Genomic DNA, 17,657 nt, shown 5'->3' on the forward strand with positions numbered 1-17,657 from the left:
TATGATATGAAAGTTGAGTGTAATATTCCAGGTGTTGCTTGACAAACTTACATTAAGTTAGTTTTATCTAATTAGAGACAGCATAGCTATTTCAAACTAAGTGAAGTGGATTTACAAGAAATTCTATACCTAATACATTGAAACAAAATTATTTCAAAATGTGGGTATGTTTTGCCTGTCATTACTTACTGCCATAGTAAACTAGAAATAATAAGATACATTTAAACCCATATAACATAACATTCATAACAAGGCAAAATTCTCATCATACTTATTTGCCCTGTAAACAATTACCCCCTTACTAATAAAACTTACACGCTCGGTGATCAGTGTTTTAAAGTGATGTTTAATACAGGGTGTTGATTTCAATCCTCGCCATATTTATTTAGGTGATCTATTATGACTTATATAAACGCATTATCCACCAAAAAAAAAATTACAAACTAAAGTAGAATTTTTAGCGAATATTTTCCGTGCGACATCAACTGTACTGTGGCTCGTAATACTGCAATACGTTTCAACTGCGGCACCCATCGAGCTACGCGGATCGCTCGTTTATCATGTCTGATAGTCTACTGAAGGAAGCCACGTAAAATAGGTAGTGTAAATAGGTATTTTTGTTTGACTAACTAAAGTTAAAGTTCGTTTTAAATTAGTTTGCTGTTTCCTATGTGTGTGTGTGTGTGTGTGTGTGTGTGTGTGTGTGTGTGTGTGTGTGTGTATTGGAGCGTACCTACGCGCTTTCCGCCACTACCTACCGCAATCGCGGGAGTATTTTGTACACAAAATTACCAGATTATTTACTCCCTACATTAAAAAAAACACATTCCTTTAAGTTTAGAACTAAAGTCCGATTTTTAATTCGACGGAATTCTGACAGCTGTCATTTTTTGACAATTCAGATGTAATCAGCCTTTTTTGCTTTGAATTATTAATAAATAATATGAAATGAAATTTCATCAAGTACAACTTACAAGAATGAACTATTGTTTGTTTTGTGAATTCAATGTACACTAATCATTATGTACATTTTAGAGATTAAATAGAAAAAAACGTGTTTTTAACACAGTAAAACAACATATTATCATAAACGAAAATATGTATTGATCATCAATCATCATTATCGTCATCATAATCAACTTGGATTATAAAATTGGCATCTTGTTAAATTGGTTATTTTATGAAGCTAAGATTTTATTAATAAAAGGATTTTCATAAAAAAGGTTTGTAACCCATGGATTATTGACCAGGGAGTCCAGTAATAGAAAAATAATTTCCCAATTTTTTTTGTTACTTCAATAATATGATAATAAAAATTCAAATAACCATTTTGAAATGATCAGTACATTTTTAAGCCCTAGTTTTTCAAGTGAAACCTTGAATTCAAGAAAGGGTTATTTTTTAATTTGTGAAAATACTCTCCATTCATAATGGGAATGTTTCAATGTTGGCAACACTTCTGAAATGTCAAAATTCCGTCGAATTAAAAATCAGAGTATAGGTACCTACTCACCGATGCGACTTCAGATGCGTTTCCACGTGCCCTCCCGTAACAGTAAACCATGTTTACGTACTCACGAGCACTGTACGTATGGTTTGGCATCTTCCTAACACTCACTCACTATTATTACACTCACTATCACACTTTCACACACTAAATACTCAAAACCGCACGAGAAAACAATCAAAAATCGCAAATTTGCAATTAGAAAAGTGCATTCGATGAAATACGTCCATCGAATGTCGTCGTGAATCGGTAGTTATCGTTATTCTTCATTTTCAACTACTTTACGTAATTTTTAACATCAGAAAAGTTTAATTTCGTCAGTTTAGTACAGGAAGTCTATCAACGAATGAGAATGTAAAAGCGGCGGGAAAAATACTTTGTTTAATCTTTGTGAACTAAAGATTTGTCCTATCATTAATGCTCTTAAAGCAAGCTTTCAAAACACTCAAATGCAAATGATTTGTAGATCTTTAATTACTAATCGTTATTATTAAAACGATAAGAATATCAATAAATTTTGGTAGTTATTTCGTGTAATGAAATTACATTCATTTAAAATAATCCCGAACATGATGATGAATTATTTTATGTAAGTTATGAAGAATGGAAGTCTAACCTGAACCTAACTAACATTCGTTCAGGGTATTTAAATTAAACGCCGATAGAAATGAAATTACGTTATTACGGTAGTAGGAAGTAATAAGTACTAGAAAACAGTTATCAAGCAGAGAGGAAGAGAAAAGTTGAAGTTACAAGGCAAGAAATAAGAAAATAGCGATTGAGTACTAGGTATTCTAAATACGAGCTAGATTTCGCGGAGCGTGCGCGCGGCCTCTCTGCGTGGATAGCAAAATCGGACTGATGAACAGAGAAAATCGATGATCCACGATTGAGCGCCGGCCGCCCGATGACGCCCGAAACACGAAGATGGGGAAGTACCTATTCCGTGCGAGCCCGATGTCCGTGCCGCGTGCGAGGCGGTGGTATTATTGTATTCAATTACAAGTCACCGCTCCAAATGAAAGATATGAAATTTTCTTTTAAGATATGAAATTTTGTTTAGGCACTGAAATCAATCGAGTTTAAAAACAAAATCTTGTCTTATCTCCTATCGAAAGTGAAGGAACAAGAGTTTGCCAGTGTGTTATTTCTAGGTGTTCAGTTTGCGGTAATAAGTAAGTTAAGTTTTATTTTAATAATTACTATCGTAAAGACGTAAAAGTTATTAAGGTAGAGAGCTGGAAATGTAAGGAATAACGAACCTGTATGAAAGAGCATTATTGTCATCTGTTTACAGTACTTTTGAATGATAAGTAGGTACAAGCTTATCACACACATAAAAGCATGGTTTAATTAAAAAATAATAATAATGTAGGTTCTGTAAAAAAAATTATTTTGCGGAAGGAAGCAAATTCGTGTAAAAGGTTTTTTTATTAATTAAAGAGTACTTAATTAATTAGTTTTTAGAACAACAAATAAACTCGTAACATGATAAGGTGTAAGTAACTAATTTACTCCTTACATTTTTAGGGTAGATTTGGATTAAGCTCTGTCCAGTAGTCGTATTTGAACTCACAGCTGATTGTGGCTGATAGTTGACTGACTCATGGGCGAGCGCGGGTAGTGGGGCGTGGGACGGGGGGCGCAGCGCTTGCCCGGGTCACCGGGTGAGCGCCGCGCGCCGTTTGCGTTGGGGGACTATTCTGCACTGTAGTGGGCGATTATGGAAATCGTAGATATTTAAAAAATAATAATAAAAAATTTGGAAGTCAGTTTTTTTGCTGATTCGTGATCAGAATAAGCTACTTTAATCTACTCCCTAAATATGGCGGGTATTGAAATCAACACCCTGTATAGTATAGAAATGTCATTTTAAAACATTGATCAACAACTGTGTAACTTTTTATTAGTAAGGGGGTTAGTTTGCATTTACAATATTATTAAACGATGATCTCTTAGTGAGATTTACTATTTCTATAATAAAAAAGATAACATAATTATTACCTACCTATTAATTATTGCTTGTCATTCATTCACTTTATTTACTGGAGGTGTTAGATTATATTTAGGTACATCATTAACAATATTTAGGACATTTGTAATAATTTGATTTGAACAGGTCTAATGAATGAAGAGACATCAATGAATGAATCATTTGTTAGTAAGATTGTTTTAGTTTTTAACTTTACGCACATTTAGGTAAAGAAAATTTTTATAAGTTTGTTAAATTCCAAACAAAAACAAACATTATACCTACACGATTTACTATGGAATTTATTTGTATACTTACAGTCCCAGCAAAACCACAAGGTTATAAAAAAGCATCGTGTATCAAAACTTTGGCGAAAATTGAGAAGTTAAAACGGCACTGAGATAAGGTAATAACTTACCAATATTTCCAGTAGTTCCTTGGTTCTTAGTATTTCTCAGAGAACCATCTAAGTTATGATTACTCGAACTTTTATCGCTGTCACTAGCCATTGAAAGATTTTGTAGAAAAATATACTTGATTTTGAAACTATCACATGTTATGGATAATATCACTTCAAGTTAGCTTTTTAGAAACGTTTAAAGCTCAAAAACTTAACGAAAAAAGTCATTTTTAGAGCACTAAATTATTAATTTGATAAAACATGTTTACACCCCCAACGTACTTTTTTTTATTTGTTGAAGTTTATTTTTAGATATGAGACACAATGATTTTGCCAGTAATTCTCTGAACATCTATTTTCTAACCTGGCAACATTAACACTTAATCATAGACAATAGAAACCGGAACCAGCGTGATTCCGTTATTTTTTCATTCGTTCATTCATTCTATTTGAATGGAAAAAATACCACGGCACGGCACGAGCCAGCCACGGGAATCCGCTTGATTGAATTTTGTTTCGTTCATTCATACGATTACGGAAATCTATTCACTTTTCTATTATTGTTGGGTGACAGAAGTTACTTTAAAATATTTTCAGAGCGTGTTAATTAATTTATCTTAATTGACGCAGTATTTTTTATCAAAATTCAGTTTAATACCTGTGCAAAGGATCCGTTTTACATTATTTTTTGTGTCAAAAAAATAGTGCACTTGCTGATGTCTTGAAATGTCATCGTATATGGCAGGTGTTTTTGATTTTGATTTAGATGTAGATACGGTTACTGTTGGAGATTCAGACGACGACGATATCATTGAAGTTGATGAGGTATTTATGATCACCATGCTCCATGCAAATTGTTGTTAAGATATTGCCTAACCTAACAACTAAAGATTGACCCAATGCTCAAGGATCTTTCCTTCGAGTTTATTTGTGCTCATAACGCGTATAACCAATGAACTAAAAATCAAAATGTATTTAGCACCAGTTTCTAAATATTTGAATTGTAATTGATACATTTTGACCGCAGGTGGACTATGATCCTGAGTTACATGTAAACAGTATTGTTGAGTAAGTAACATGGTATTTTAAACATTTAAATTTGTATTTATATGTCTACCTGCACAATCAGTACTATTTATGATTTTATTGTAGAGCTGAAGGGTCAGAAACTATCCAACTGTCTGAAGATACTGTAAATCCCGGACAATGCAAGCGCCTTGGGCCACAAGATTTTGAGCTTCGAAAGGTTTTAGGCAAGGGCGGCTATGGAAAGGTCTTTCAAGTGCGAAAAATTACTGGGCCTGATGCCGGTTCCCATTTTGCTATGAAAGTACTTAAAAAAGCATCTATAGTGCGCAATCAAAAAGATACAGCACACACTAAAGCAGAAAGAAATATTTTGGAAGCTGTCAAGGTACTTTTTTATTTACGAATTAAAGAATAAAAAACAAACGAAGAAAAATTCTTGGAATTTATTTTATTCAATAAACAGTGCCTAAAATTTTGTTTATTTTTATTTTCCAGCATCCATTCATAGTGGAATTAGTGTATGCTTTTCAAACAGGTGGTAAATTATACTTAATCCTAGAGTATTTAAGCGGAGGGGAATTGTTCATGCATTTGGAGCGTGAAGGCATATTTCTAGAGGACACAGCATGGTAGGTATTAAAATTAAGGTTTATTTTTGCATTATCTATAAATTATTTCTCAGTTATCTATGAAAAATTACCAAACAATGGATATAAACCATAATATACTCAACCACCTGCCAGGTAGAAAAGGATCAAGGGTCACTGACTTTTGTCTTGACAGCTAGGGCTAGGGTAATTGACCTTAACCTTTTGTATTTAATCAATAGTCCTATTCATAGAGGGATTGCAAAAGTAAAAAAGTTTGATTTATGTTATGCCTAAAAATTATCAATAGTCTAGTGTGGGATTTTATTTCTTATTTAATTAATAACTTTTGAATGTGATGGTTGCTGCTAGGATTATTAACATTGACCTAAATTTGTATAAATATTAAGATCAGAATGTTAAACATTCAATGACCTTGACCTTTTAAGAGTAATGCCCTTAAGGTCAATGTCAATGACATCCTTTCAAATTCTTGTTTACCTTTATGTTTCTTTGAGATTTATACAAATAAGAAATTATTGGTTTAGTAACTATTGAATCTCATGTACACAATCTGCAGATTTTGTTAATTTCTAAATTATGTGATAATGAATCAGTCCATATAATATTCATTTGAGTCAGCTAGACATTTGCAATTCTTAACAACCTCAGACTGCTGAATTCATATCTTGGTGTATAATCGTTTTTAAGTACCACTAACTGGAATATAATTTTACTGTAATTAAAAATGACCACTTTATTTACTTAACACATTGTATTTTTATCAAGCATTTTTCTGAAGATATTTTTCTGTTTTTAGCTTTTATTTATCAGAAATCATCTTGGCTCTAGAACATTTACACAGTCTGGGGATTATTTATCGAGACCTGAAACCAGAGAATGTACTTTTGGATGCTCAAGGACATGTGAAACTGACAGATTTTGGCTTATGCAAGGAACATATTCAAGAGGGAATTGTTACACACACTTTTTGTGGCACAATTGAATATATGTAAGTGTTAATCCTTTTTAAGTTTTAGCAAAATTATTATGAAATTCACTTAGAAAAAGTACTAAATTTTAGTTGTTAAATTATCAATATGTAACTTCTAATTAAACTTTAAATAATTATTCAGGGCACCAGAAATTTTGACACGAAATGGACATGGAAAAGCTGTAGATTGGTGGAGCTTAGGTGCCTTGATGTATGACATGCTTATTGGTCAGGTAAATACATTTTCATTTTCAAAATCGTTACGGCACCCCAGTTTTATATGCAAGCAGCGCCATCTGTTAAAAAAGTTATATTCAACACAAATATAAGGTTTTTTTTTTCAAAATTTCAGCCGCCATTTACGGGAGACAATCGTACCAAAACAATAGAAAAAATATTGAAGGCTAAATTAATGTTGCCGGGCTACCTTACACAAGATGCCCGGGACTTGATAAGGCGTTTGATGAAGCGTTCTGAGACACAACGCTTGGGTGCAGCTGGGGCAGCCGCTGTCCGAGGCCATGCTTTCTTCAAGCATGTGCACTGGGACGATGTGTTCAATCGAAGACTGGAACCTCCAATTAAACCTAGACTGGTAAGCTACAAATACTCGGTACTCAAGCTCTATATTAAAACAAATTAATTAAATCATACCTAAATTATTGTCAAAAGAGAAAACAGGTTCATTTTTTACAATAAATTAGAAAGAAAAGGATAAAATGTCTAGAATGTATAAATCATAACAATGATCAGTTTCTTTTGGTATGAGATAAAAATCCACAATAAAGTTAAACTTCTCAGATTCATTATTATCTTAATCAATACCCTTGATGATACTTAATGTAGTTTGTTTTATAAAAGTGATAAGACTTAAATAATGTACTTGTTGAAATTATCAATATTGGTGATATTTACAGTCCTAATTACAATATAGTTGAACTGGAATCTTGAGATTTTTTATTTATTTATAGTCACGGTTAATAACATTTTATCTACTATAAATAATAGTCAAATGATGTAATAGAAAACAATTTTTCTAAATGTGGCCATCAATTCTTTCATTATCATTGTGATCGTTAATATATTGCAGATACAACTAGTGATATAATGCAGTTATATTTAAGTTGATTTCCTGCAGCCATAATAATATTATCAATTATACCATCCTAGACTGCATCTAACTTAACACGAGGTGTGATTACACAGGTGCGAGGACACTTAAGAAAGTTATTGGACAGTTATTTACTGAATTAAAAATAGCATTTCTATTTCAACAACTGAGAGCTTCCGACTGATGGAGATAAAGGGCGTTTTTTTGAAGGAATATTCATTTTAAGAAAATTCAAGGGTTGTTTTGTCTAATAACTGGCAGCGTCCAATGACTGTCGGTTTACCCTACTAATAAATAATAATAAATAAAATCTAGCCAGCTTGCCCCAAAGTAAGCAACTTAATGCTTGTGTTGTGTTGTGACATACTGTTGGTATACCTTTATCAATAAAATAAATATTAATCAATTTAATGGAGAACTGTTATTTTTCAGACCAGTGAGGACGACGTCTCTCAGTTCGACACGCGATTTACCCTACAAACGCCCATTGATTCTCCTGATGAATCTACCCTTAGCGAAAGTGCCAACTTAATGTTTCAGGTAATTTTTTGTCAGAATGAACTTTACGAAACATAACGCCAATGAAAATTATATGGAATATTTAAAGATCTTTGACTGACGTGAGCGTGACGTCATTAGCTACGCAATTACAGATCAAAACCTTCGTACATCACTAGCAGAGCAAAAAAAATCATAATACTTACATAATTATTATCATACTTGTGTTAGACTGCTCAAAGTGACACTTTTGTATTTGTTTTATCATTAACATATTGGACGAGCTTCAAAAATAGACTTTTATTGTGTCTAGTTTCTCAGCAGTTGAAGACTTACGCCCGTATTCACAAACATTATTAGGAAGTCTCACAGTGCGCGTGGACACACAGGGTGACTCACGAACCAATCACAGCTCTATTCAACGCTGTGCGTTCGATTTGCTGCTTCACTGAAGCAAGCATCGTTTGTGAATACGGACATTAAAGACTAAATGATTTTTAGTTAGAGCGCTCATTATGATTAGGTTTATGGATAGTGGATTGCTGCGGGACATGTGACATAACAAATATACTCTCCTGCACCGCTCCATTACAGCAGTGACAATTATCTTATTTGCCCTCGCCATTCGGTGGCACTGTAGAGTAAGATTCTTCTGTCACTCGCTCGCTAGTAGCTAAGAGTAGGCGCACACCGTTGATTTTTAGTTGGCCGATAGTTGTGCCCGATTTTAAATTGTATGAAGAATCGGCCAAATCGAATCGGCGTAGTGTGCGCACTCCCATACATGCCCATACTGATCAACTGTCCGACTAAACTATCGGCCGACGAAAAATCAACGATGTGCGCCTACTCTAAGACAGTGGCGCCAACTGGTAAGCGTTGAAGCATTAGAAGCAATTTAACATCTAAAAGAGCCCTCTATGGGCTATTATTTATTATGATTATGGAATATTGACGTTCATAACTGCCAAATCTCGGTCTATAAACCCAATGCAATGAACTGTCCCATCTGTGACATTGACAGGGGGGCGCGGGCGCCACCGTCAATACCGGATCGCTGGTTCCGATTTTTGCCATGTTGGAAACATGGTTTCCAGTTGAACGATGGTGGCGCCCCCTGTCAATGATTTGGTGGGACAGTTCAGTGTAAGTCATCTATACCTAGGTTACGTAAAATATTTTTCATTTCAACACAAAAAAAATTAAGTTGAATTAATTTTGTTGCGTAAATGAGTTAATGTATCCGCGGCCTTAGCGCCTGCGTCGAACTCGATCAGCAGTTGAATGTTCGGCGTGTGAATGTTTTTATATGTACCCACTTGTGTTCGCGCGTTTACGTAATTAATATTTTTGTTAAATTGTATTTTCTCTGTGAGTGGAAACATTTGAGAAAATAAATATCTTAAGGTCCCGTTGCAATGGGCATCTTGTTGGTGAATGGGTGGCACTGCTCAGTTTACTCTTGTTTTTATTTTATTTTTTCTTCCATTATTGTGCCACTGTCATGTATTTGTGTGATGTCCATTGTAATAAATGTATCTTTCTTTCTTTCTAAACCATAAAAAAATTGTAATCCTCCGCAGGGCTTCACGTACGTGGCGCCGTCCGTCATGGACGAGATCCACAAGCCGCGCGTGATCACGGCGCGCTCGCCGCGGCGCCCGCGCCCGCACCACCACCACTTCGCCGCGCCCGCCTCGCACTCCCACCAGCAGGAGGACCTCATGGAGGTCCAGGGGCTACCCATCATATAGTGAGTACTCTACCTACAACATAAACCTAGAATAAGGCGCCGACGTGAACTGACTGGGTCATAGTTTTTCGATGTAAATACAGAATTAATTATGCAATTTATGTTGATGCTCCCGATTTGAAACCTCAAGTACAAGCTAGAACGCATGTCTACGTTTTGTTTGGCACATAGGTTTTTGCTTGGAGACCGACCAACCTTTGAGCGACATCATATACGTACGGCATCGATGTCGACATCACTAAATGTACATCATTCTGTACATTATTATTATTATGTTCAACAAATGTTATATTCAGAAAACAGAATAGTACATACAAGTATTTAAACACATCAATGTTTTTTTATCGGTATAAACTGTTTAAGACAAATCTGAAAGCAATATACATGATCATGCCTATATCACAAAATGATATTATTTTTTGCGATTCCTTTCCCAATAATTGCTGTCCATGTTATGTTCTAATAAATGTCCATTTACTATGTTTAATGGACTCTGATCTGATCAAGTTTTCTCCCGTTCAAAGAAACAGCCGTTATGTACTTCAGAAATGCATAAGACCACAGTAAAAACATTTAAACCTATAACCTATGGCACACAGCCATCATGAATGCATCAAAATATTGTGTGGGCGACGTGAGGATTCCACACACATTGACAGAGAATAACATATGTGTCATCATCATCTCATCATCATCTTCATCATCATTTCAGCCACAGGACATCCACTGCTGGACATAGGTTCCAATGATTTCCACATCGCCCGGTTGGTAGCGGCCTGCATCCAGCGTCTTCCTGCTATCTTTACGAGGTCGTCGGTCCACCTTGTGGGTGGACGTCCCACGCTGCGGTTTCTGGTACGTAGCCTCTACTTCAGAGGGGTGAGTGTGAGTTTACATCAAACTTCGCGCGCTAAAAAAAAATTAAAATTTTAGTTCTTGAAAGTTTCCGCTAGGGGCGCAGTCACTAGTGAAGACGTTTGACGTAAACTCACACTAAGCCCCCAGAATTTTGCTGCCCCATCGGCCGTTAGTTCTGCGTACTATGTGCCCTGCCCATTGCCACTTCAACTTGCTAAGCTAATCCGTCGGGCTATATCGTGTCGTAATATGTGATATCATGTGATGAGCAAGGCTACGACTACTGACCACCAAACTATGGGTTCATTCCCATAAAAAAGTTTTTTTATATTCCCTTGCCTCGAGAACTAAGCAAAAAGTATCCTTTGTGTCAAACAGTGGACAAGTGTAAATATTCAATAAACGCACCAAATAATGATCCAGCCGTTCTTATTGTTTCAGATACACCATAAAATTATTCATTATTGCATAACTTTTTAGTCTAATTTATTTTTTGGTGTATCTGCAACTTGGCTTATAGTGGATATTTCGATATTATTTGTGTAATCATCAATTATGGCTATTTTTTATTTTGTGTGGAATAAATACTACGTACTCAAAATTTAGTGTTTATAAAAAGTGGCTGAATGAAAAGGAAACTGCCGTATATTAGAAATTGAATTAACTTGATAATAATATGAATTATAAGTCATGGTAAGATTATAAAGAAGATAATGTGGATTACAATATAGGTAAATAGAATTGTCCTGTAGTGTGAATAAACTATATTAACATAATAAATAATTATATACATATTTATAATTATGTTCTAAATAATATACAGGTACAAAATAAAAATGTAATATGGTGTTCCTCAGGAATAATTGGTCATGTTAATTGATAACTTACATATGAGTGAGAATAGCCAGGACTTTCGAGCGCGATTGGGCTCATGAGTATTGGAAAAGTGACGTATAAATTGTATGGATTGCTGATAATCTATTATACGGCATAATAGATGTATCAGCAATCCATAATACAAAGCAATAGGTAACATTGTTGCCGAATACCCCAAATGTCACATTTCTGATTCGAATGCAGCGAATCGGATTGAAGAGTAAACGGTGGTACTAGAAAATGATAAGTAAAGATACCTTCCAATAATAGTCTGTTTTGTTGTGCCCTTTTTATAGATTTTCTAATTTATTTTTACGAGTTTATGTGATGGTAATCTGTATGGTTGTTACTTACTACACAAACAAAAGATTGCAGGATCTTTATAAATTATGCTATTTGTTTCTACTAACTTGCCTATTTACTTTCTCCAATTTACAAAATCTGGCGTTATCTGAACTTTCTGACTGAACATTTCAAACTTGCAAAACCTTTTAATGTATTTGTTATTGAGCACTTCATTTAATTTTGTAAGAATAAAGACACCATGAAAATCTGATATGCATGTCAGAAACCTATGAGTACTTACAATAAGATCGTCTGCGTAAAACCGACACAGTGATGGCTTTTAATTAATTGTGTTCGACTAACAGCTAATGTAATTATGGTAAGACAGGCTTATTTACGTCTTCAATCAATCATACATTTTATTTTCGCATTATTATATGAATAGTTATGTCTATTAGTGAAATTACATTATAGTTAAGTAATAGTTTTAATTTAATATTATTTAAACTGATTGTCAAAATTAAATTACGTATTTTGCATTATTTTAAATCATAGTTGTCATATCACGACAAAAATGACTGAAAACTCTTATTTTCAGGCCTATGGCAATTCTCAAAATAGTTGATTTTACACTGATTATGAATTCAACTACAAAAGATGCCCCTGTACTGTCGGTAATGATAATGGTACTGTTTTATACAATATATTATTAATAAAGATTGTACATTTTATACAAGTTACCGTTTAGTCTAATCTTTTAGTAGGAATTAATCACTGTAATAAAATGTTCTAACCCCGACTGTATGACAAAGTAATAATTTACAATATACCTTGTTACCATGCTTCATGAATTGAATTAAAAGGTCATTTTTTATTTTGTACATCATGTGTTTTATTTATTATCATATTAATTCTTACAGTGTTTTCTTTACTGGAATTCCAGCTCTCCAGTCCTGTGCGGGTTCGAATCCCGCCTTAATATCATGAAAATATGGTTGCGCGGCTAGGTTGCAAAAACGAGGTAGCGTGTCCAGCCAAGTTCAAGTAACAGAACTGGCGGTACCGTGTAATATTGCACAAACCATTTGGAGTCAATTGATATGATTACTATATAGCCGTTCCTGTAAAGACATACTGAGTTGCACTATTTACTCGTTTAGTAAGATGTGTATGCGATTTGTTCTCGCAAGTAGGTAAATCATCATAAATATCTATCTATAGCCTAACATGGTCATTGTCTCAAAGATTCCCGAAGCTACATATTTGGACCGCTGCTGGCGCCATCTGCGACAAACTGCGTGTACTGAGTATGGAGTGTACCAAAGAGCATAAAAGAGTTATTAGCATGGTCGTCTCGTTCTATGGCAAAGAAATAATCACCATTTGATGACAGCGAGAGCAAAAACGGAAATGGATACCTAGTTAACACTGGCGGTGTGTACTGTGTGTACACACGCCCACACTGTTAACTAATCCATTTCCGTTTTTGCTCTCGCTCTAATCAAATGGCGATTCTTTGCGATAGAACGAGATGACGTGACTTTTAATGGGCAGTTAACACTGTTCGCGATAGTACATGACAACGAAAGTTTAGGCTAACACGTTACTCAGTGATGTAATTTATTATACCTAAACAAATTAACAAACACAAATAACACATTTCACTCTTCAGTTCAAATATTGAATACACTAGCTAGCTACCTCGCTCTTGTTAAATGTCTGCAAGCGAGACAGAAGAGAAAGCACAATATCAGTTAGACGTCAGCGCTGAGAGCTTATACCCGTTACCCGCATTCATAAACGATGCTTGCTTGTGTGATGCAGCAACGCTATGCGAAGTCGAACGCACAGCGTTGAATAGAGCTCTTTCGTGTGTGTGACTCCGCCACTCAAGTATTGTCTATGAATAAAGGTTTTTGAGATCCTGTGCCTGTACGTTCACGCGCAGTGAGACCTCATAGTAATGTTTGTGAATACAAAATACTCTGCTTGTGTTGTCTAGTTGCGCAACCCAAGAGAAGATGCCATTGATCATACGACAACAACCGAAGGGGGCCAGATAGGTAGGAATATAAACGCCATCGCGCCACCTACTTATTTAGTGCCTGCCAACCTAATGGCGCAATTTCACTAGTCGATAGGGTCCGCATGCGGCGTGCGGGAGATTTCTGGAACGCATGCCACAGAGCCCGCATTCGGGGAACCGTTTTCATTCATCGATAGGGTCCGCATGCGCATGCCACAGAGCCCGCATTCGGGGAACCGTTTTCATTCATCGATAGGGTCCGCATGCGGAGTGCGAGAGATTTCTGGAACGCGTGCCACAAAGAGGATATAATTCACTACGGCGTGCCACAGGGCCCGCAATCTGGGTGCGAAGTTTACTAAAAAATAGAAACAGGCATGGCGCGTCAGAAAATCTGTACCTCTAGCATGAACAACTTTCGTCTTCGAATCGTTTGCGTACTCGATAAAATTCGATACTCAATCTTCGAATTAAACGATAAGGTGACAATTTTGACTCTCAAAATAAGTTTCGTGCAACCACATCTCATACTAAGTTCACTTTACGACACGTTCACAAGGACGCTGTTGTAGTTTTCTTACTAAATCTTTTGATGGCGATTTGAGTACGCAAACGATTTGAACTCGAAAGTTTTTCGTGCTAGCCGTACAGAATGATGAATTTCATTGGTCGATAGCACGATAGGAATCCCCGCAGGCGTTGTACCGAATTCGTATCAACTTGCAACTTTCATTGGTCGTTATATCGCATGCGGGGAGTCCCCGCATGCTGTATACCGAACGAGATTAATGAAAATGCGCCATTAGATTAATTAATCTAAGCTGTCAACCAACACCCCGCGCGGTGGCAAGCTTGAAGGGGGTAGATGGAAATAAAGACCTTTTTCTTACCTTTTTGGCAATAAGTAGGCGTTCAGGCAATTATTATAAAACTGATAAAGTAAGTACCTACCTATACAGAGCGTTACTACCACGCTACTACACACTACCACAGGTCCTCTGTTGCAGATTTGTAGGAATCAATAAAATCAATTGATAAATAAGTAAACAATTAAATTTAATTTATTAAAATATTTACAAAAATGATTAAACAATCGATATGAATAAGTTATTTTCATTTTATTAAAATTAAAATTCTAAAGAATAAACAAAATAGTGAATAAGTTGTTCAAAAAATAAGTTGCAGGTGTATTTTCAAACATTTTATTTTAAGGTCCAGGGTTAATGTATGTATGTATCTATGACTCAATAGATACAAACAATTATTATTTCTATCAAATTAGACCCAAATAATGGTTTTTTAGTTTAAAAAATATATCACTTAAATCTTATTTTTAAACATCAAATCAAACAACAATTTGCATTTCTTGACAACCACTACAAATTAAGTAGATGTGACTTTCATGTGATTCTGGTACTAAGACAAATTGGAATTCATGGTTGCATAATGCACTATGTTTTTCTAATGAATATAAAATTGATTTTTTAACATCAGCTAATGATTTATCGGTTTTTATAGTGATTTTACAATGTAAGCAAGTTAGGTCACAGTTTTCAAGACAAAGATTTTTTTTCTGACAAATTGGACATATTACATTATTTTCTTGTTCAATTGTTGACCAATCAACATCCACTTGAGACTTTTCATATTCTTCCAAATACCTGAAAAAATAATTGCATTAATATAACAATATATCCTTAAACAAAATAAATATGTTATTATCCTGACACAAAAATACACATAGTATAATATTATTATGTAATTTAATATTTTGATTACAATTTTATTAAAGTTAAAATTTTAATCTAAGTTAACCTACCAGTCCATTTCCTCCTGAATCAGTTCATTTTTTATTTCTTCTAAAACTTCTACGTCTTCATCATCAACTTGAGGCACATTTGATAAGTCAAACATATTATTATATATTTCAGTCAAAGTATTGTGAAGAGCGAATTCCTCTACTGTGCCACGAAACCTATTCATTAGGGTTTCACGGCAATTTTGAATCTTGTCCTTGTAGTTCTGTAATCAAAGATAAAGAAATCAAGAGCTTTAAATGGAAACAAATATTAAATCTGCAGATGAAATGGATTATCTCATCTATTTTTAAGTTAACATTAAAAAACCTGTCTAATTGTGATCACCACCCTTTTTGAGCACATAAGTCTGCTGAGAGAGAAATATTAAATTCTTAACCCGGCGTCAATGACGCTGGGTCATATTGACCCGAGGCATTTTCAAACGTTCATAATTTTTTTTTGCGTTCATTTTGTGGTTCGATCGTTCGTATAGCTGGAGATGCAACCTCCCTAAGTCCATTCCGTTAGTTAACTCAGTGTGACTTCACTTGCGTAGCAAGATACACAGGCTTCAAAATAAAACGGGTCATTATGACCCGGCGTCATCGGTGGCGCGGTGATTTTGTGGCTTACTTTTATTCACTTATTTTGTGTTTAGTGCTAGCTTATGTTGTTATTTTTTAAGTTTTGGTCAAAATGACTTTGTTAAATGACCCAGCAAGAATGAAGCGCTGCTAGAAGAGTCTGATTCCGAAAGTGAAGAATTTCAGGCTGTTATAGCCAAAACTTAGAAATGGCAACGAATGTGAAAAATACGCAAGTAGTGTGGACTCAGTCTTCGGATAATCTCGAACTTGTATTAGTACAACGTCGGCAAGTGCGTCATGCCACTTTTACATGCCCAGACCATTTGATTACATACTGCACCAGTTGCAGCAGTTCCATGACTCTGAATGATGAAGTAGGAGACTGATCTCATTGTATCTGCATATAAGATGTTGATTTTGTCTTTTTTTCACTATATAACATTGTTGATTCCTATAAATACTAAAAATCTTTACCAAAAACAAAAAATATAGACTCATTGTGTTTTTATACATGATTTTTTCATGTTTTGTTTAAAAATTTATAAAAAATTGATTTATATTATGTATTAGTATTATTTTTGTTTTATTAGTTCAGTAAAGAACCCTATAAACATAGACAGTAATTAAAATTAAGATTACTTGTTCAATTTCCTGAAAAATGATCGATGAAGTATGGGTCAATATGACCCGGGGTCATCGTCTTTGCAATTATTTTCACGTCATTGGCGCCGGGTTAATTGAATTAGGACAGTCACATTAAAGCTGGTTTGCCCGATTATCCAACCATAATAAACTTGTCTTGTCACCTCGGCCAACCGGTAACTTATAGCATGTAACAGAGAACTAGGTAACTACTATCATCATGTCATCTAGCCAGGGGCCAACTAACTTACTCATCTAGGTTTAATAAGATTAAGGAGTGGTCATTCAAGTGTTTGTTTGCAAGATTACAAGGGAAATAACCATGTAAGTAAAGCTAAAAAAATGTTACTGACCTTCCGTATTTTTTCTTTTAATTCCATAGGTGAGCTTCTTTGTTTCTTCCTTAAATTTTTGAATTTAGGAGAACTGGCACTGGGTGAATTACTCATGTTTGTAACGTGAATGCTGTCCACGGTAGAGAAATTAAATGTTGTGTTGTCTCCTAAAAACTATAACAAATAAATAATGATTAACACTAAAGTGATAAAGAATATGTGTATCAAAATAGAAAGTTAAATACCCACATTACAACAAGGTGGAGGCCATAGAGAAAAGTAATACATAGGAAGTGGAGGCAGCGTTCAAAAATCAAATCAACAAAAATTAGAGCCAAATTTTGACATTTCATTGATTGTGACGTCACAGCTTATTTTTTTTCTAGACAAGGTTTACG

The 17,657-nt window shown here is 34.9% G+C and overlaps 2 protein-coding genes and 1 long non-coding RNA gene across 3 annotated transcripts in view; 1 reads left to right on the top strand and 2 right to left on the bottom strand.

Annotated features, from left to right (window-relative positions):
- LOC135071795 (phosphatase and actin regulator 4) overlaps window positions 1-4,174 on the bottom strand; it is a 58,051-nt gene extending 53,877 nt beyond the window's left edge. Inside the window, exon 1 of the mRNA XM_063965622.1 lies at window positions 3,898-4,174. Within this exon, the coding sequence (XP_063821692.1) occupies window positions 3,898-3,988 (91 nt within the window). The 5' untranslated portion in view covers window positions 3,989-4,174. The remainder of the gene's footprint in view (window positions 1-3,897) is intronic.
- Window positions 4,175-4,340: 166 nt separating this feature from the next.
- LOC135071798 (ribosomal protein S6 kinase beta-1) lies at window positions 4,341-12,751 on the top strand. The gene is made up of 10 exons (XM_063965626.1): window positions 4,341-4,704; window positions 4,907-4,947; window positions 5,032-5,293; window positions 5,404-5,537; window positions 6,316-6,507; window positions 6,632-6,722; window positions 6,842-7,084; window positions 8,033-8,140; window positions 9,682-9,851; window positions 10,564-12,751. The coding sequence occupies exons 1-10, from the start codon at window positions 4,606-4,608 to the stop codon at window positions 10,598-10,600; spliced, it is 1,377 nt and encodes a 458-aa protein (XP_063821696.1). The 5' UTR covers window positions 4,341-4,605; the 3' UTR covers window positions 10,601-12,751.
- Window positions 12,752-14,935: 2,184 nt separating this feature from the next.
- Window positions 14,936-17,523, bottom strand: LOC135072248 (uncharacterized). Its single transcript, XR_010257379.1, has 4 exons — window positions 17,509-17,523; window positions 17,278-17,433; window positions 15,716-15,918; window positions 14,936-15,557 (listed from the first exon to the last, which is right to left on the bottom strand). It is a non-coding gene; the product is annotated as an uncharacterized LOC135072248 (long non-coding RNA).
- Between the last annotated feature and the right edge of the window lie 134 nt (window positions 17,524-17,657).

This window comes from Ostrinia nubilalis, chromosome 5, assembly GCF_963855985.1.
Source record: "Ostrinia nubilalis chromosome 5, ilOstNubi1.1, whole genome shotgun sequence".
Taxonomy (NCBI): domain Eukaryota; kingdom Metazoa; phylum Arthropoda; class Insecta; order Lepidoptera; family Crambidae; genus Ostrinia; species Ostrinia nubilalis.

Coding starts and splice junctions, on each gene's coding strand:
- LOC135071798 (XM_063965626.1), top strand. CDS start 4,606: ATGTCATCGTATATGGCAGGTGTTTTTGATTTTGATTTAGATGTAGAT. Junction 5,294..5,403: donor ATATTTTGGAAGCTGTCAAG/GTACTTTTTTAT, acceptor TTTATTTTCCAG/CATCCATTCATAGTGGAATT. Junction 7,085..8,032: donor CTCCAATTAAACCTAGACTG/GTAAGCTACAAA, acceptor GTTATTTTTCAG/ACCAGTGAGGACGACGTCTC.